The sequence below is a fragment of the Myotis lucifugus genome, unplaced genomic scaffold (assembly GCF_000147115.1).
Source record: "Myotis lucifugus unplaced genomic scaffold, Myoluc2.0 scaffold_426, whole genome shotgun sequence".
Taxonomy (NCBI): domain Eukaryota; kingdom Metazoa; phylum Chordata; class Mammalia; order Chiroptera; family Vespertilionidae; genus Myotis; species Myotis lucifugus.
Genome location: NW_005871474.1, coordinates 137,291 through 155,324, shown reverse-complemented (window position 1 = coordinate 155,324; position 18,034 = coordinate 137,291). Strand labels below are relative to the sequence as shown.

General features: G+C 41.8%; 2 protein-coding genes across 5 annotated transcripts in view; both read right to left on the bottom strand.

The window, feature by feature from the left end:
- Window positions 1–1,483, bottom strand: part of DHX33 (DEAH-box helicase 33) — a 17,956-nt gene extending 16,473 nt beyond the window's left edge. Inside the window, exon 1 of the mRNA XM_006102735.3 lies at window positions 973–1,483. Within this exon, the coding sequence (XP_006102797.2) occupies window positions 973–1,432 (460 nt within the window). The 5' untranslated portion in view covers window positions 1,433–1,483. The remainder of the gene's footprint in view (window positions 1–972) is intronic.
- A 218-nt stretch (window positions 1,484–1,701) lies between these two features.
- The window catches only part of DERL2 (derlin 2), an 18,794-nt gene continuing 2,461 nt past the window's right edge, over window positions 1,702–18,034 (bottom strand). The window contains exons 3-8 of one of the 4 annotated variants that reach the window (XR_001351136.2): window positions 15,699–15,772; window positions 14,055–14,148; window positions 12,931–13,126; window positions 12,593–12,683; window positions 5,999–6,098; window positions 1,702–1,933 (exon numbers count right to left, since the gene is read on the bottom strand). Coding sequence is in view for 3 of the 4 variants with exons in the window: in XM_006102734.3 (XP_006102796.1) it covers window positions 7,068–7,173; window positions 12,593–12,683; window positions 12,931–13,126; window positions 14,055–14,148; window positions 15,699–15,772 (561 nt within the window). In the remaining variant the exon portion in view is untranslated. Of the gene's footprint in view, window positions 1,934–5,998; window positions 6,099–6,667; window positions 7,174–12,592; window positions 12,684–12,930; window positions 13,127–14,054; window positions 14,149–15,698; window positions 15,773–18,034 lie in introns of those variants that run through there. The other 3 variants (XM_023744055.1, XM_006102734.3, XM_023744056.1) reach the window with 3 other exon arrangements.

Genomic DNA, 18,034 nt, shown 5'->3' with positions numbered 1-18,034 from the left:
AACTTGTCTGAATAGTGTACAGTGGGTCCACAATCACATCTCAAATCCAGTGGGCATTTTTGGGGTCTAATTATTGGACCTCATTGCTGCATCTGTTCATGCCCCTCCTCTTTATTAATCCTCATCCGATATCTACCTATATCTATATCATCTACATCTATATCTATCTATATATTTTTCCCCCCATTGATTTTTAGAGAGAGTGGAAGGGAGGGGAAAGTCAGAGACAGAAACCTCTATGTGAGAGAGGCACATGGATTGGCTGCCTCCCGCACGCGCCCCCACCAGGGGTGGGGATCCAGCCTGCAACCGAGGTAGACGCCCTTGACCAGAATCCAACCCGCCACCCTTCAGTCCGCGGCCGATGCTGTAACCACCGAGCAACCAGCCAGGGCTTCCCGCTTCTTATCACTGTGTCCCTTTAGCTATGTATATTGGCTCTTTGGGGTCTCCTCCCACTGTTTGGAGGCTCATCCTCTCGGTCCTTCAGAAGCTCCTCTGACTTAAACGTTGGGGATCAAAGCCCCTTGCAATCGGTCCCCAAGTCACAGCTCCGCCTTTTAGTTCATGCACCGAAAACTGCTGCTTCCCGTCAGGCCAACCGGGCTGTTTCTTGCCTCCACGCGCCTCTCACGAAGCTCTCCCCCTGGGAGGATGCCCCCCTCGGGGACCGCCTCCCCCGCCGCCTCCTGCCAGACTGGCTCCGATGCACCCTCAGACTCCCGGCAAGCCCCTGCGCCCGTTCACTCGGAAGGGTCTTTGCATAACAACTCGGTCACCCCACCGGGCTGTGGGCACCCCCAGAGCAGGGCTGTCAGACTCCTCCGAGGCCCCTCTCCCGGCCTGGCACCGAAAAGACCGTTAAGTTTGTGGTAGAAACAAACCAAAGAGGATGAGAGGCACCTAAGAAAGACTCTGCTCGCAGCGCCAGGAACAGTGAACCAGGAAGGACTTGGCCGCGCGGCCGCTCACCGATGAGGATGGCGCTGTCCAGGTTTCGGAGCTGAGCCAACAGCTGCCCCCGCGCCTGGAAGATGGGCAGACTCCGGCGCTGCCGCTCCACGGCCTCGGGGTAGGGACTGGCCGAGGGCTGGGCCAGGGGCGGCTGCCGCCGCTGGCCTCCTCCTCCTCCTCCTCTGCCGCCGCCGCCGCCGCCGCCCGCACTCGGCTGCATCACCAGTCGCCTCCCGTCGTGGCTCGGAGGCCCAAGGCCCTGCCGGAATCTCTTAGGCGGCGGGAATCTCGCCTCCTCGGGCATGTCGGGGGGGCGCAGAGACAGGGGGAGCCAGGGCGGGCAGCTCTCAGCTCCCGGGAGCCGGGTGCCAGCACGCGCCGCCCCTTCCAGCCACGTGCTAGCTAGCCACTCCCGGCGACCAAGGGAGACCTCACGGCCTCCTCTCGCCTTTAGGGAAAGGACTACAACTCCCAGCATGCACTGGGAGCTTGGGAAGGCTTTCACTTCCTGAGGGCGAGGAGAGCAGCATCCGCGGTACAAGAAGAAAAGGTTCCGGAGCGACCACAGCGAAAGAAGGGGTGTACGGTTCCTTGGGACCTTCACCTTCCTTGGCTAATAAAGCGATCTTCCAGTTTTATTGTGCTGGTAATACTAACTCTAGTAAACACGCGTTTCCCCTTCTCCTTCACAATAGTACTCGCTTTTCAAGGAAAGTGCTTAATTTTTAAAAATCAATGAGGAACACAAACATTTGCAATTATTTAATCCTCTAAGCAATTTAATACTATTAATCCCCAATTTACAGACAAGAAACGGAGCCTCCAAAATTAAAGTCATTCATAGTTAAAAAAAAAAATCAGAATGTTGAAAAGGATACTCGTGATCATCTTGCGTTGCAGAAAAGGAAAGCATTATATATTTTCTAATAATTCTATATTCTCCTCAGAAAATGACAATCCCAAATGGAGTGGCATGTTCCTGTAATACAAGCATGGAAAGAGGGATTTTAATGGAACTAAAATTGTATTTGCCCCTCCTTTCCTCCAACTATTCCTGCCAGACTTTGAAGTTCTCTACAGTGCTTCCCAACACCCATCACACAAACACCAATCAATGAAGAGTCAGAACTGCAGCAAGGGAAAGTAGGTTAAAACTAGTTTGTCCATCCCCTCCTAAGTTCAAAGCTCTTAGACGATTTTCTAATTCACACAGAAAGACTGGCAAGCAGCCCATTTGCTCTGCATACAGGAAATTATATAAAAATAATTTATCATTAGCTTCAACCCACATGAAGGATTTGAGGCATCCTCTGACGTTCATCTCCATGACACTTATATTCGTAAACCTGTTAAAAATTCTCCTTTCCCCTTCCTCTAGATCTGAGGCAATTTTCCTTTAGTTGCTGACAGTATAGTGACCAGGGGTTACTGAAAAAGTACATGTTGAACTAATAGCAAATATGTGTTTAAGAATTGACAAAATTTCACTTCTTGCCCTTAAAATTTTAGAAAGAAAACCCAAAACTAAAAAGGAAAATAAAATACCAAATAGAACTGCTATAACAAAATACCACAGACTAGGTAGCTTACAAACAACAGAAAAGAATTGCTCAGTTCTGGAGGTTGGATTCCAAGATCAAGGTGTCAGCATGGTTGCCTTTGGTTGAGGGCCCTCTCCCTGTTTCATTGCTGCGCCTTTCTTGTACCCTCAGGTGAAGGAAGTGGGTAGGGATCTCTGGAGCTTTTATATAAGGCATTAATCCCATTAATGAGGAATCTACCTCATGATTTAAGTACCTCCCAAAGGCCCCCACCTCTTAATGCCATCACATCAAGGATTAGGATTTCAGCCTATGAATTTGGGGTGGGGGCACAGATATTCAAACCATAGCAATAATTGAATGTTAACTCAATTTAGGGACCTGGAGTATGTAACAGACAGACCTCGGTCCTTTTTCCCAGTGTGCTTTCCCAAGTAAGCTAATGAAGGAGACGTGTTCCACATGATCGTAAGTCCAGGTCGGTAACACGAATGAGTAAAATAATCTCTTCATAGAGAACATTCCCTGACTCTAGAAGCAGCCACTAGTGACCTCTGGGCAATAGCTGCCATGCAGGCTGGGTATTGCCAGACCTTCCCATTCTTTTCAAGGAAAGTAAAAAAATGAGTATTTTCATGTGAAATCTGTCCATTTTATTTTTATGTTTTTATTGCCCTATCCAGTTGCTCAGTGGTTAGAGCATTGGCCCGTGGACTGAAGGGTTTTGGGTTCAATCTAGGAAAAGGGCACATACTTTGGTTGCAGGCTCAATCCCTGTCACTGACCAGGCTGTGTGCGGGAGGCAACCAATAGATGGGTCTCTCTCACATCAATGTTTCTATTTCTGTCTCTTCCCCCTCCCTTCCACTCTCTCTTAAAATCAATGGAAAAATACCCTTGGGTGGGGATTTAAAAATAAGAGAAAAGTAAAATGTTTTTATTTATTTTAGAGAGAGGGAGGACAAGGAAGAGAAACATTGGTCAGCTGCTTCCTGCATGCCCCACACTGGGAATCAAGCCGGCAAACTGGGCATATGCCCTGACCGGGAATTGAACCATGACCAGCTGATTCATAGGTCGATGCTCAACCACTGAGCCACATTGGCTGGGCCATTAACCTCTCTTTAAAAATACCAGATAATAGTTTGCTGATCAAAACAAAGTATTTATTCAGCACCCATGTGCCGAGCACTATGCCAGGCACTGTGGTGGATACAAAAATTTAAGACATGGTCCCTGCCCTTAAGGAGCTTACATTCTTATGAGGGAGACAAAACTAATATACATGTACCAGCTAGAAACAGTACAAAACAATATATAATTTCGTGTAGGAGTATATCGTAGACTTGAAGCTTACAGGGATTCAAAGAAGAAAGACAATGAAATGGGCCTTAGAGACAAAATTTCTTGAGGAGTCAGAAAGGGGTCAGGCCTTGAAGGACTGACGAAACTAAACTGAGGCTCCTGTTAGAAGTAGGAGTAAGGTTCAGAGAAAGGCAAAAGGTATGCATTTGATATGGGGGCTAAGAAGTCACTGTGGATTTCTGAGCAGAGAAATGACTTGATCATAAAAAGTTCACCAGCTTTCATGCAAATTCATATAATATGCAAATAGCTTAGGGGACATCCTAAGGACACTTGAAACAATGGCATTTTGTGACTACAACACAGATGGCACTCATCTGTCAAAGGAAAACACAGCCGCAACATAAAATGCAGGCTATCAAGGACAGATGACAATTCTAGGAAGCCCTTTATGCAACATGCCAATAGCTCCAATATTTCCTAATTCCCATAGACACCAGAGACAGAGTGAGGGCTTCATTACCAAAATCCAACACTTGGGCGCTCTCTGCTTAGAAAGACTACACAAGAAGTTTGAAAGATATTGGGACATATAAGAGCGACATAGAAAAAGAACAAGTGGAAGAGGAAAATGTAAATCATAGTAAACCCCATATCAAAATGTATATAAAATGTTATCTCCTAGGACAGTGGTCGGCAAACTGTGGCTCGCGAGCCACACGCGGCTCTTTGGCCCCTTGAGTGTGGCTCTTCCACAAAATACCGGCTTCTGCGCATGAGCCACAAAGTTTCAATCGCACTGTACGTGCACGCCCACACGTGGTATTTTGTGGAAGAGCCACACTCAAGGGGCCAAAGAGCCGAATGCGGCTCGTGAGCCGCAGTTTGCCAACCACTGCCCTAGGGAGATGCAATTTGTATGTCCATTTAATAAAAACAAAACCACGAACATATATTGTATTTCTACAACACCATAACTATGCCTTAGTCAGGTGTGCTTATCAGTATTAATGGTAGAATTCAAGAATCTCTTAAATTATGTTAGGTAAATTGGTCACAAAATTCCATACACTGAATCTCATTTTTCAGTTGATTTGCATTATGAAAAAAAAGGGTGTTCTGGAAGAATTGAGACTGAGAGGTAAGTTGGAGAAGAGGTGAGGACTTTTCCTTATGTAACCTGCTTACAACATAGGGCAAGGGATGGTGGTAGTGGGACTGGCCAACCTGGTAAGAGGACAGTGACTGAAGTGACCACTGCCACAGTGGAATTCTGCCACTAGGAATTCTCATACCACAGAGAAACCAAAATCCCATAACTGACTGTGTGTAGGTCATCAATTCAAAATTGGTTTCCAGTTTTACCCAGTCATTAATATGTACAGACATTCCCTCCTTAAATGAACTCAGTGAATAGATTTTAGGATTAAAATTTTACCACAAGAATTCCATAAATTGAATAACTCAAAGTTAACTAAGAGAGAACAAATAAAACTAGAGAAACTTATTTAAAAAATAAACAATTTTAAAAAACCCTTCTAATTGAATTCAAGCTTTCTTGAATAAAGACATAACAAGTTAAGAATCCCATAAGGATTCTGCATTCCAAGATTGGCATTTAAATTTTTTAAACCACTTGGGGAAAAAAGCAGTCCCATTAACCTATATTCTATAAAATCACAACAATCATATTCAAAGTTACCGACTAGCAGCATTAAAATATTTAAATTCCATTCCTTACGCACATTCCATTTAGACATTAAAATACTATTTCACTTCAAAATCTGAAAAGTCCCATTTAGAATTTTTGTTTAATCTAAAGCATCATCTTTGAGGGAAATCTCACTCTAGAAAGCTACCACTTAACCAGTCTGCAACTACTTAGGAAGAAGTCCTGTGCCTATGTGGTGTTCATTAAAACTATTTTGAAACAATCTCTTTTCTTGGGATGCCATTTTAGTCCTCTGAATTATTTGGGCATGTGATGCAAATCTGCTGAGACCCAGGGAAGCGAATATTTTGGATATTTATTGAACCCTAGGCATGAAGTTCCTATTTCTGTGGAACCCAATTTCTACTTGGTTTGGAAGATACACCAGGTACTTGGCTCTGAAAAGCTTCTTAGCTTTTTATGAAGCAAACAGTAAATGTTAACCAGCCAAAGGCCCAGGAGAAATATATCCCTGTCTAACTGGTACCTTGTTCATCTGGCTCCAAAGTCAACATTGTAACTTGATGTCCGGTCTAAAGATCCTTCTGAGGCTTTACAAAGGTGGCGATGTGTCTTCCCCTGGATTTCTTAATGGAGAAATGAAGAAATAAGATGCCACATTAACTTTCTGCCTATAACTGAACTGTCCAGTATCTGAATTCTTGCTGGTGTAAGAACCACCCTACTGCCCTGGCCAGTGTGGCTCAGTTGGTTAAAGTATCATCATTGAAGGGTTGAGGGTTCAATCCCCATTGGGGTATATACTGGAGGCAACTGATGCATGTTTCTCTCTCCCATCGATGTTCCCCTTTCTCTCTAATCAATGAAAATATCCTCAGGTGAGGATTAAAAAAAAAGGAACCACTCTAACCCACCTAACCTACATTATCTGACAACTTGACGTTTTGTAAAACCCCGAGGAGAACAGTCTGCACAACATAAACAAATGTTCCTACTGGAGCTGCCATTCTGAATGAGTAAGATGTATCTATAGCCACATATTATCAGCCGCATATTTCCAATCTTGAAATGAAATCCAGTCGACAGCTGTGGAGACACACGAAGAGTGGGCATGTAAACTGCTCCGAGCTCAGACCTATGCAGGAGAGCTGGAACACAATCTCATCACGTAAAAGATCACACACAAAAGCTTTAATGAGTGAGAGAGAGATGGAATTGCGTTTTATTTTGTCCTCTCTGAAACTTCCATTTACACCACGGCCTCGTCTATCAAAGAGGAGGAGGAGGAAAGAGCTCTGCCTTTCACCACAGAACTCAGCACGCATGTACTTGTTCGATAGAGGCGGCAGGGTATGTTTCTCCAGTTTTTGGCTCCGAGAGATTACACTTTCAGTACCAGTGCAGTGAGGAACCACCGGCAAACTGCTGGAAATGTCTTCTGGATTATCAGTGTACCATTTCATAAAGTGCTTCTGGAGTTAAAATCTGTCAAGCTGTCAAAAGTGTCCACACTTTTGCAGCACAAAGGATAAAAGAATCCCAATGGGTATGTCGTGAGTCCTTCCCGGCAGGGTCTCGTTATTGGCACTGCTGCTTTACCCGCCGAGGCGCTGGCCCTCACCCCAGGCGAAGCCTCCTGGCCGCTCTTCAGGTAGTGGATTGTAATTTGGATCCTCATCTGGTGTATCAAAAATAGCTTTCCTAAAAAACAGGAAACCGATATAATTTAGTCCCAGAATCATCTCAGGTCCTAAATGTTGCAAGGTCGAAAAGATCCCCTGAGTTTTCAACCAATGGACTAGCATTACATCTGCCTACAAATGAAAAAGTTATATATTTTCAAAGGTATTTACAATTATTTCATATTTATGTTAGCTTTTACCTCCTTTACTAATTTTAAGAGAAAAAGAGGAAGGGAGACAGAGAGAGAAATAACATTGGTTGCCTCCTATATGCACCCTGGCCAGGATTGAACCTGCAACCTGGATATGTACCCTGACCAGGAATAAAACCAGCAATCTTTCTATGCATGGAATGATGCTCAACCAACTGAGCCATATTGGCCAGGGCCTCCTTTACTAAAAGAAAAAAAAAATCGTTTTTTTTTGTTAATCCTCACTCGAGGATATTTTTCCATTGATGTTCTAGAGTGGAAGGGGGAGAGAGAGAGAGAGAGAGAGAAAGAGAAGAAGGAGAGAGAGAGAGAGAGAGAGAGAGAGAGAGAGAGGCATCGATGTAAAACACTTAGATTGGTTGTCTTCTGAACGCGCCAGGGATCAAACCCGCAACCCAGGTATGCGCCATTGACCAGGGATTGAACCCTTTGGTGCACTGGTTGATGCTCCAACCACTGAGACACAAAGGCCAGGGCTCCTTTACTAATTTATTTATTTATTTTAATTTTTAAAAATTTAAATTTTTTTACTAAATTTTTTAAATATATATTTTTACTGATTTCAGAGAGGAAGGGAGAGGAAGAGGGATTAAAAAGTCAAAGATAAGAGAGAATTATTATTATTGTTATTATTATTATTTTTTTTTACAAAGAGGAAGGGAGAGGGATAGAGAGTTAAAACATCGATGAGAGAGAAACATCAATTAGCTGCCTCCTGCACACCCCTTACTGGGGTTGTGCCCGCAACCAAGGTACATGCCCTTGACCGGAATCGAACCTGGGACCATTCAGTGCACAGGCCAACGCTCTATCCACTGAGCCAAACCAGTTAGTGCAAGAGAGAATTATTGATTGGCTACCTCTGCATGCCCCCTACTGGGGATCGAGCCTGCAACCTGAGCATGTGCTGTGACCTAGTTTATAGGTCTACACTTAACCACTGATTCACACTGGCCAGGCTCCTGTACTAATTTTTTTTTAAAATATATTTTATTGATTTTTCACAGAGAGGAAGGGAAGGGGATAGAGAGTTAGAAACATCGATGAGAGAGAAACATCGATCAGCTGCCTCTTGCATACCCCTGACTGGGGATGTGCCCGCAACCAAGGTACATGCCCTTGGCCGGAATCGAACCCGGGACCCTTCAGCCCGCAGGGCAACACTTTATCCACTGAGCCAAACCGGTCAGGGCTCCTGTACTAATTTTTAATACAAAAGCAATACATGTTAATTACAGAGAAAACAGGAAATATATGAGTAAAATATCCAAAATTCCCAGAGATAATCATTTTTCATGTTGTCATTTTTCTTCCTGAACTTTTATATATTTAATTTTACAAAACCTAGATCACACTTCTGTTTGTAACCTGATTTTCACTAAATTTATCATGGATGTCTCCCCACAATCATTGACAGACGAATGAATAAACAAAATAGAATATACATGCAATGGAATATTATTCAGCCTTAAAAAGAAAGGAAATTCTGACACATGCTACAACAGTGATGAATCTTGAAAGCAGTATGCTAAGTGAAATAAGCTGGTCACAAAAGGACAAATACTGCATGATTCCACTTACATGAGGTACTTAGAGTAGTCAAACTCATGGAGACAAAAAGTAGAAAGTGGTAGTTGTGAAAGGATAGGGGGATAAGGGGACGGGTGTTATTGTTTAATGCAGCGGTCGCCAACCGGTGGTCCATGGACCACTGGTGGTCTGTGAGGTCTGAAAGGTTGGCGATCGCTGGTTAAATGGGCAGAGTTCAGTTTTACAATATGAAGAGTTCTAGGGATGAATGGTGGTGATAGAAGCACAATGTGAATGTACTTAATGCCAGTGAACTGTGCCCTACAAGTGTATAAAATGATAAATTCTATGTTATGTGTATTTAATCACAATTAAAATTTTAAATAAATTAAATGTCCAAAAACTTTAAAGCAGCATCTTCTATTTACATTCATATTTCTAATTGTACTTGCCCACAGTTGATAACATCAGAAGTGTATCTGAAAACTTCTATTATATATTGGGCTCAGGAAAAGAATCTGTATTTTAATATGAGCTCCTTCAATTCTTACAAATTAATAATAAAAACAGGAGCATTTGAGATCTTGCTTCCCAGGATGTCATCAGTTTGATTCAAATAAACTCTTACAAAAATTCTCTACAGGTTTGGACAATTCTAATATGAACACAACACTTACTCCATCCTGTTACCCAATAAACATACCCAAGATGCCCCCCAGTGCTTTTCACAACCTGCTTAAAATCTTCTCCCCTCCCCCACACTGTACAACCCCCTTCAGTGCTCACAGCCCACAGCTGGGCAATGGTTCAAGGCTGCATTTTCCTCTGCATGGGTACCCTATGAGAGGCCCACAGCGAAATCCACCACCACGCTCAACCTGTTTAAAACCTTTTAATAGGACTTGTGCCGAGAACCTTTGCACTCCTGTGAACCAACGTGGAGCTCTCAGGGCTGGGAGCCTGCAGGCAGCGGCCTGCAACGTGAGTGCCATCTCAGTGCCCACCACACCCTGCATGTGGTCCTGGGGCCTGAGGGAGGGCGATGGTAGGAGGCTGTGCACTGGCCCCAATCTGCTCTCAGTGCATAAATTCACAGAGAAACATGAATGAATAACAACAGAAAATGGTATTGGAACAGTGGGATCAACAATTTTGCACAGGAAGCTTTGGGAGATGATGTTTACTGTAGTCTGCCTGAAATTGGGACAAAATTGAACTAACAAGATGAGTTTGGTGTTTTGAAAAGTGTGAAAGCTGCTAGTGAACTCTACTCTCCTCTACCAGAATTAACTGAAATTAATGAAGCTCTTGCAGAAAATCCAGGACTTGTCAACAAATCTTATTATGAAGATGTTTGGCTGATCAAGATGACACTGAGTAACCTTTCAGAACTAGATGAACTAATGAGTGAAGCAGCATATGAGAAATACATAAAAGCCCGGCCTGTGTGGCTCTGTGGTTGAGCATCAACCTATGAACCAGGAGGTGACAGTTCAATTCCCAGTCAGGGCACATGAGCGGGTTGCAGGCTTGATCCCCAGTAGGGGGCGTGCAGGAGGCAGCTGATCAATGATTCTCTCTCATCATTGATGTTTCTCCCTCTCCCTCCCTCTCTGAAATCAATATAAATATATTAAATTAAAAAGGAAAAAGTGTAACTTTACAGTGGAGAAGCCTCACTGACACCTTAAACAATCAGTGATTACTACCACTTTGACAAATTCAACAACCTGAAATCCTGTCCTAATAGGCTGCAATTAGAAGAATGCAATGTCACTTCTCAACATTCCTGCCAAAGATGCAAAACCTGAACCTAAATGTGAAAGAACATTAGTCAAAATGGGCCTATAATCTTCACAAATGTCTATGTCATGAAAATCAAGGAAAGCCTGAATAGCTGTTCCAAACTGAAGGAGACTAATGAGACATAACTAAATGTAACCCCTAGAGCTGAGCTGGATCAAGAACAATGACAACTTTCCAGTGTGTAACAGTGTTTCAGGATTAACGTTCGCTTACTGATTTTGACTGTAGAAGAAACGTCCTTATTTATAAAAAACACAATTAAAGGGGGTCATGGGCATTATACTGACAATGTACTTTCCCCCCTTACCCAAGGGGGGAAAATCCTTTGTCCACGATCTTATGGCTATCAAACTAGGAAAGAGTAAATACAATACCCCCTGCATTTGACGAGGATGTGGGAAAGGAACACTTTATATGTTGTGGTAGAAATGTAAACCTGAACATCCCTTCTGGGTGGCGATTTATCAATAAACAAAATAGCAATTCCACTTTTAGGAATTTAACCTTGGAAAATAATCATGGATGTATGCAAACATTTAGCTACAGGGATATTCATGACCCCAATCATAGAAGGGAAAAGCAAGAACTAATGTCAATGTCCATCAGTAAGGGATTAGTAAAATTAGGTTATATTCATACCAGGTATATTGTGTAGCTGTCACAATTTCGTAGAACATTTATGATGGAAGAACAATTATGACACATTACTTAAAAATATTATAAAAAGCATTTTTAAAAAGTACACAGACAATAAAAGACTGATGAACACATAAAAAAGTTAACAATGTTATATCTAAGAGGTGGGATTATGGAGAATTTTGCTTTCTTTGTTTTGTTTAACTATTGTGTAACCAACATTTTATAATATAAAAACTTACATTTCATTCCTCAAGTGAACTTTTTAATACAGTATATCCCAAGGACACAAAATTCTGGAGTAGAAAGAGGTCTTATAAAAGCTCTATCCCCAGGAAAAATTAAGTGCAAAAAAGAAGGGACTGGCTTAAAATCACAGGGCTGCTCGATGGAACGGCCTACACCTGGTTTGTAGCCCAAAGCTATTTCTACTCTAAGGCTTATCTCTACCACTGTTTGTATTTTTTGATTTAAAGATTTTTAAATTATTATTGACTTTTAGAGAGAGAGGGAGAGGGAGAGAGGAACATCAATGTGAGAGAGAAACACTGATCAGCTGTCTCCTGCATGATCCCTACCGGGGATTGAGCCTGCAACCTGGACATGTACCCTGCCTGAGAATTGGACCGGCAACCTTTTGCTGCAAGGGATGATGCCCAACCAACTGAGCCACACCGGCCAGGGTACTGCCACCTGTTTGGAAGGCCAGAAATTCCACCATTAAAAACTTTCCTCTAGAACAGTGGTTCTCAACCTTCTGGCCCTTTAAATACATTTCCTCATGTTGTGACTCAACCATAAAATTATTTTCATTGCTACTTCATAACTGTAATGTTGCTACTGTTATAAATCATAATGTAAATATCTGATATGCAGGATGGTCTTAGGCGACCCCTGTGAAAGGGTCGTTCGACTGCCAAAGGGGTCGCGACCCACAGATTGAGAACCGCTGCTCTAGAAGGTTTTGCCCATTCTGCTCTTACCTCTCTATAAACTCAGCAGCTTTCATAAACCCACAAGCTCCTCTCTGGAGCAGGGGGTGCTAGTGGTCATCCCGGACAGCAGTTAACAAGTCAGCCTCGGGACATCCTGAGCCTGTGAGCCTCCCTCCTGCCACCAGCCTGGCACTGTCTGCTCCTCCCACACAAACACTCCTCAACTACCGCGAGATGGCTCAATCTGTAAATATTTACTGACCTGAACACTGATCATGAACCTTGTAACAAAACATGTAACCTGGCGTTAAGTACTCACAAAATAGATGGTGTTTTCAGAATTCTTATTCCACCAGGCTGATTGGGAAATACATCTTCCAAGAAAAAATATATGTGTCCGACTGCAATACCTAAAGTCAACCAGAAATAAAGGAGGGAGAGGATTAAAATTTTAATTGCAAGTGAATCTACCAACACAAATTCCTTATATTTAGAAAGAAATATCAATATAGTAAGAATTAGAAAACTAATATAATCTTAGAGCATATAACTATTAAATAATCCCATAATAGCTATTATATGAAGGCCAAACATGAAAAATAGTGACAAAATAAGTTTATAAGTAACGTAATAGAAAAGCAGTAGTAAGACTCTTACCCAAGAGGTCCACAATGATTGAGTTCCCCAACAACAAGGAAAAGCCCATGAGCACCCAGGGTAGAAAGGGGGCCTGGAAATTGAGAAGACCGAAGAAGTTCATGCGGACATACGGGTTCCTTCGGCTCCACACGTAGACAAGCATTATTGTAAAGGCCTGGCCCAAGAAAACTAAGCTCACAAACAAACCAAAAATCTAGCAGATGGCATTAAGGAAAATATCAATATTAAAATGTAATAGGGAAGACTGGGCAAGAGAACTAAGGATTGTGTTCTAACAAAAGTCTGAATTAGGAAAGCTAAGCATTGGTTACTTACATCTTTAGAAGAAAAAGGACTGAAAATAATTCCCCAGAGCAATCAGGCAAAAACCTTCTTAGGCCAAATTATCTGGATTTCAAAGTGTTATTCTGCTTTCATGAAGTTTTTGTCTTTTCGGAAAATGTGTTAATTATTTGGTCAATAATTGAATTGAAGTTCACTCACCATCAGCACCTTTACAGAGGGTGAATAAAGCCAACTGCAGCAAAACCATCGTGTCAGACGGACTACATTCAAGTCTGTTATATGGTTGACAATTCCTTCTTTTTTAAAATAATTTATCAGTTTTGGTAGTAACCAAATAAATGTCTTACCAACTTTATTTAGAAGTGAAGCACACCATGAACAATAATATAGGGTACCCCCAAAAATGTATACATACTTTGAATAATTATAAAGGCAGTGTTTATTAAAATACACTTCACTTTCAAAACTGAAAATGCTGTTAAAGAGTATGTATACATTTTTGGGGGGAATACACACACACACACACACACACACACACACACACACACACACACCACCACATCTTCTTTATCCATTTATCCACTAGCAGACAGTAACCCACCTTGGTTAGAAGTTCCTCTGACGTGCTCATAGTAGAAAAGCATCCTGTCTAACCACTAGGCTTAGAAACTGTCACATAAAGTGTGCTGTACAATAAACAGTAGTACCCTCAAGCTAAAATCTGGAGGTCTCTGCTTATTCAGAATATCTAGTGAATTGTAGGAGACAGATGAAAAATTTTAGGAAGAGAGAGGTTGGTACATTTTCCTATGTTTGTTCTATTTGTTGAAGGATACAGTCATTAAAAATCCACCAAAAAGGAACATAAATACAAAGTCTGCTGTCCGGCCTCGGAAAGAGCCTTCTTCTAGCATTCGACAGTAACGGTATCTTAGGTTCCAGGTTAAGAAAATGTTAAGCACACAAACATGAAGGAAGTAAAATTTAATGTATCACGTAAGAATACTTGGACTCCACATCATTTATAAGTCATTCTATAAAGAATGTTTATAAGTGGTAGGATGGTTACTTCTCTCTACATTTTATGCAACTTCATATTTTACAAAAACTGTTCCTAATTGGGGAATCAAGCCAGATGCTGGATAAACATGCTCCCAGTCACCTATTAAACCTTTTCAAACTTGTATCATCTTTTCCATGTCCAGCCACACCACAGTCTGCATCACCCTTGCTTTTGCACACCTAACTTGGAAGAAATCTGCATCAAGAAGCCTTGAGTGGTAATCTACTTCTTCAGGCTGGTAGAGTATTTCTATACCTCAGTCAATGAAGTTGCATTTTGATGAAAAAATTTAATTATTAGAAACTTACCAGAATATACCATATAGGAGACACAGGAATCCATCCTAGGGCAGGAATCCTGTCACCCCCTACATGGCTCTCAGGCTACTGCAGGCTGAGGTGAGCTGTCCCTGCCCTCTTTCCAGAGGGTCAGGGTGGAGGAGGAAGATCTGCTCAGGGGCCCCAATTACCATATGACCAGAGCACAACTCTTCCTGTCTCTCAATAAACTGGAACGCGGCAAGCCTGGCAGACATTATGGCTCTGTCTTTTCAGCCAGTAGAACCAGCAACTAAGATACAAGATCTCAAGTTTCCATTCTTCATGAACTCACTCCCAGACCTGTATCAAAGCTCTATCAATTATCACTATATTCAGCTTGTGTTTTACTACTTAGTTTCTGATGTTACTTTTTAAGCATGCATCAATCAAATCACTCCTCTCCCTTGATCAGATTTGCAAGTGACTTAGAGGCAGACATGTAATCATTTTATGGTTAAACTAGAGGCCTGATGCACAAAATTCGTGCCAGAATAGGCCTTCCTTCCCCTGGCTGCTGGCACCAGCTTTCCTCCAGCAACCGGAGCCCGAGCTTCCCTCTGGCCGCTGGCAGGCACCTGGGACCTGGGCTTCCCTTGCAGGGGGAAGGAATTAGCATATTAGCTTTTACACTTTTATTAGTGTATTACACTTTTATTATTATAGATACCTCCCCTTTGAACCAGCAGTGACCTACAAATACCCTCAAAACATTACTATCTGACCAAGTACTCTGCACCATTGAACCAGTACCTAGAAGTTACAGCTAAAATGTTAACAAAGCCTTAGCTGGTTTGGCTCAGTGGACAGAGCGTTGGCCTGTGAACTGAAGAGTCCTGGGTTTGATTCTGGTCAAGGGCACATGTCCAGGTTGCAGGCTTGATCCCCAGTAGGGGGTGTGCAGGAGGCAACCAATCAATGATTCTCATCATTGATGTTTCTATTTCTCTCTCTCTTCCTTCCTCTCTGAAATGAATAAAAATATATTAAAAAAAAAATAACATGGTATCAAAAATAACAGGATTAATAGTTTCAACTTAGAATTGTATTTCCTAAGTGAACCTAAAGTTTTTATGCTAACCCCTCTTAATAAAGGATACAGAAATATCATGTTAAATAAAAAATTGAATCCAACAGGCCCAAAAAATAAAAAATTGGTGATTAGCCTCCATATCTGTTAAAAGAAAAAAAATCAAGAGAGAGGTAGATTAAGTAAAATATACCAAGAAACACTTCCATATTAAGACAAAAGAGATATCCTCTGACTATGACGGTTGAAAGGCCATGGCTAGGTGATACGATGTTCTGAACCAAAAAGTGGGGCACAAAATCTGACACTGGATTTTGAAAGTCTGAATGATGTCACTCAACTCCTGAAATCTGTAACGATAATAGGACAGAAATCTTGAAATTGTGATTGTCTTTAAAAAAAACAAAACAAAAAAAAGCCCACACCTGCGCACTCTCCCTCTCGGGAGCACACCTGCTCCTGAGCCTTTCCGGTTCCCTCTTCTTCCCCCGGGCACCTGGCACCTTTGTTCTTCTCTCTCCTAAGCTCCAAGGGTCCTTTTCTTTTGCTTCTGTAACTTGTTTCCTGAACCTACACAGCCCAGCTGGCTCACTTCTACTACCTCTGTAACTTTCTAAATAAACTTTCCCTTATAATTTGAAAAAAAAAATAAAAGCCCACACCGCATGGTTAGGCAAATTATAGAAAAAATTTGAAGAAAAGACTAGGTTAATTTGCATATTAGAAAACAGTGCTTTCATATATGTAGTATCACAATTTAATGAATAGTCTTGAGACACCAGAGAAAAACTCCAGGGATCTAATACAAATTACTAAAAAATGTTTCTATAGCCCACAACACCCAGATAAAGAGTAATTGTAAAGCAAATATTCAAATTCTAGTCTGAACAAATAGCTAACTCCTGCCCTGGCCGGGTAGCTCAGTTGGTTAGAGCATCGTCCCAATACGCCAAAATTTTGGGTTCAATATCCAGTCAGGGCACATACAAGAAGCAACCAATGAATGCATTAAAAAAAAAAAAGCCAACTTCCTATAAGTAAAGACCTAATGCTCTAATAACTAGAGTCTACTTGGTAGATATAACGACACTCATGTTCTTGTTGAAAATTACTCTTCCCTACCCAACCCATGGAGCTCACAATAAAAACAACTTCTCACAATGGTAGAGCACTTAACATTTTAAAGTAGTTTAACATATTCTAGTAGCTCATGTGATCTTAATCTTGTTTCCACCATCCCCATTTCATACTAAGAATACTTTTAAAATGGCTTGCCCAGAACACATAAATTGTAAAGGGAGACTCTGAACTCCAACCTAAAACTTCTAACTCCTAATGCAGATTCACAGTATCAAGAGTTTAACTCCAGGCAAAAATCAAGCCAAGCAATTATTAACCTGAAGCAATACTTGCGTGGAGCTACAGCACCAAGCAACGGCCATGAGTATCAAAGGAAGAAAACATGACAAGAGTCCACAGGGCTGCTTTAAGTATTATTAAACTCTTAAGAACTGCTAACTAATAAAGTTGAAACAATTCAGTTCTGCAGTCCTAGACTTTAGAGCCCTCAATCTAGCCAGGACACAAGCAAATAAACAAGTGCAAGTCTGAGACAAGAGATGCTCTAAAGGAGTGGTTCTCAACCTTCCTAATGCCGCGATCCTTTAATACAGTTCATGTTGTGGTGACCCCCAATTTTGTTACAAATTGAACATAATGAAAGCATAGTGATTAATCACAAAAAACAATATGTAATTATATGTGTTTTCCAAAGGTCTTAGGCGACCCGGGTCATTCAACCCCCAAAGGGTCGCGACCCACAGGTTGAGAACTGCTGCTCTAAAGGAAGCATTTACAAATACCCTAGGGACACAAAAGAGATGGTTACATAAAAGCTTCTCTTGAAAGGCAAGCTGGAGTTCAGTGGGTATAAAGTGAATGAAACACACTTGAAACAGAGTGAATAGCATGTATAGAGGCAGAATTACTGGTTTTTGGGACTCTCTCCCATTCCAACTATAGCCTATATGAACATCCTGGAGCAGGAAAAGACATCTCTCTTTTAGCACTGTAATTACTGGAAAGGACTACCTTCCACTGCAATCTAACAAACTGGCATGTCGTTTAAGATGTCAATCTTTTGAGTTTTTGATGGATCACCTTAAAAGCACTAATAGAGGAAAGAGCATTTGAGATCTTGCTCCCCACCCCGACACTGGCATATTTTGTCAGTTCGGCTTAAATAAATTCTTATAAAAGTTCAAAAATAAGTAAATAAAATAAAAGCACTAATAGAGTTGAGGGTCTTTCCCTCCTGGGGGCATGCTCACACCTTTCCCTCCCCCCACTCCCCCCCCCCCGCCCCCACAGCGAGCGCGTGTTACTTTTGTCTTCCCTCTCCTAAGC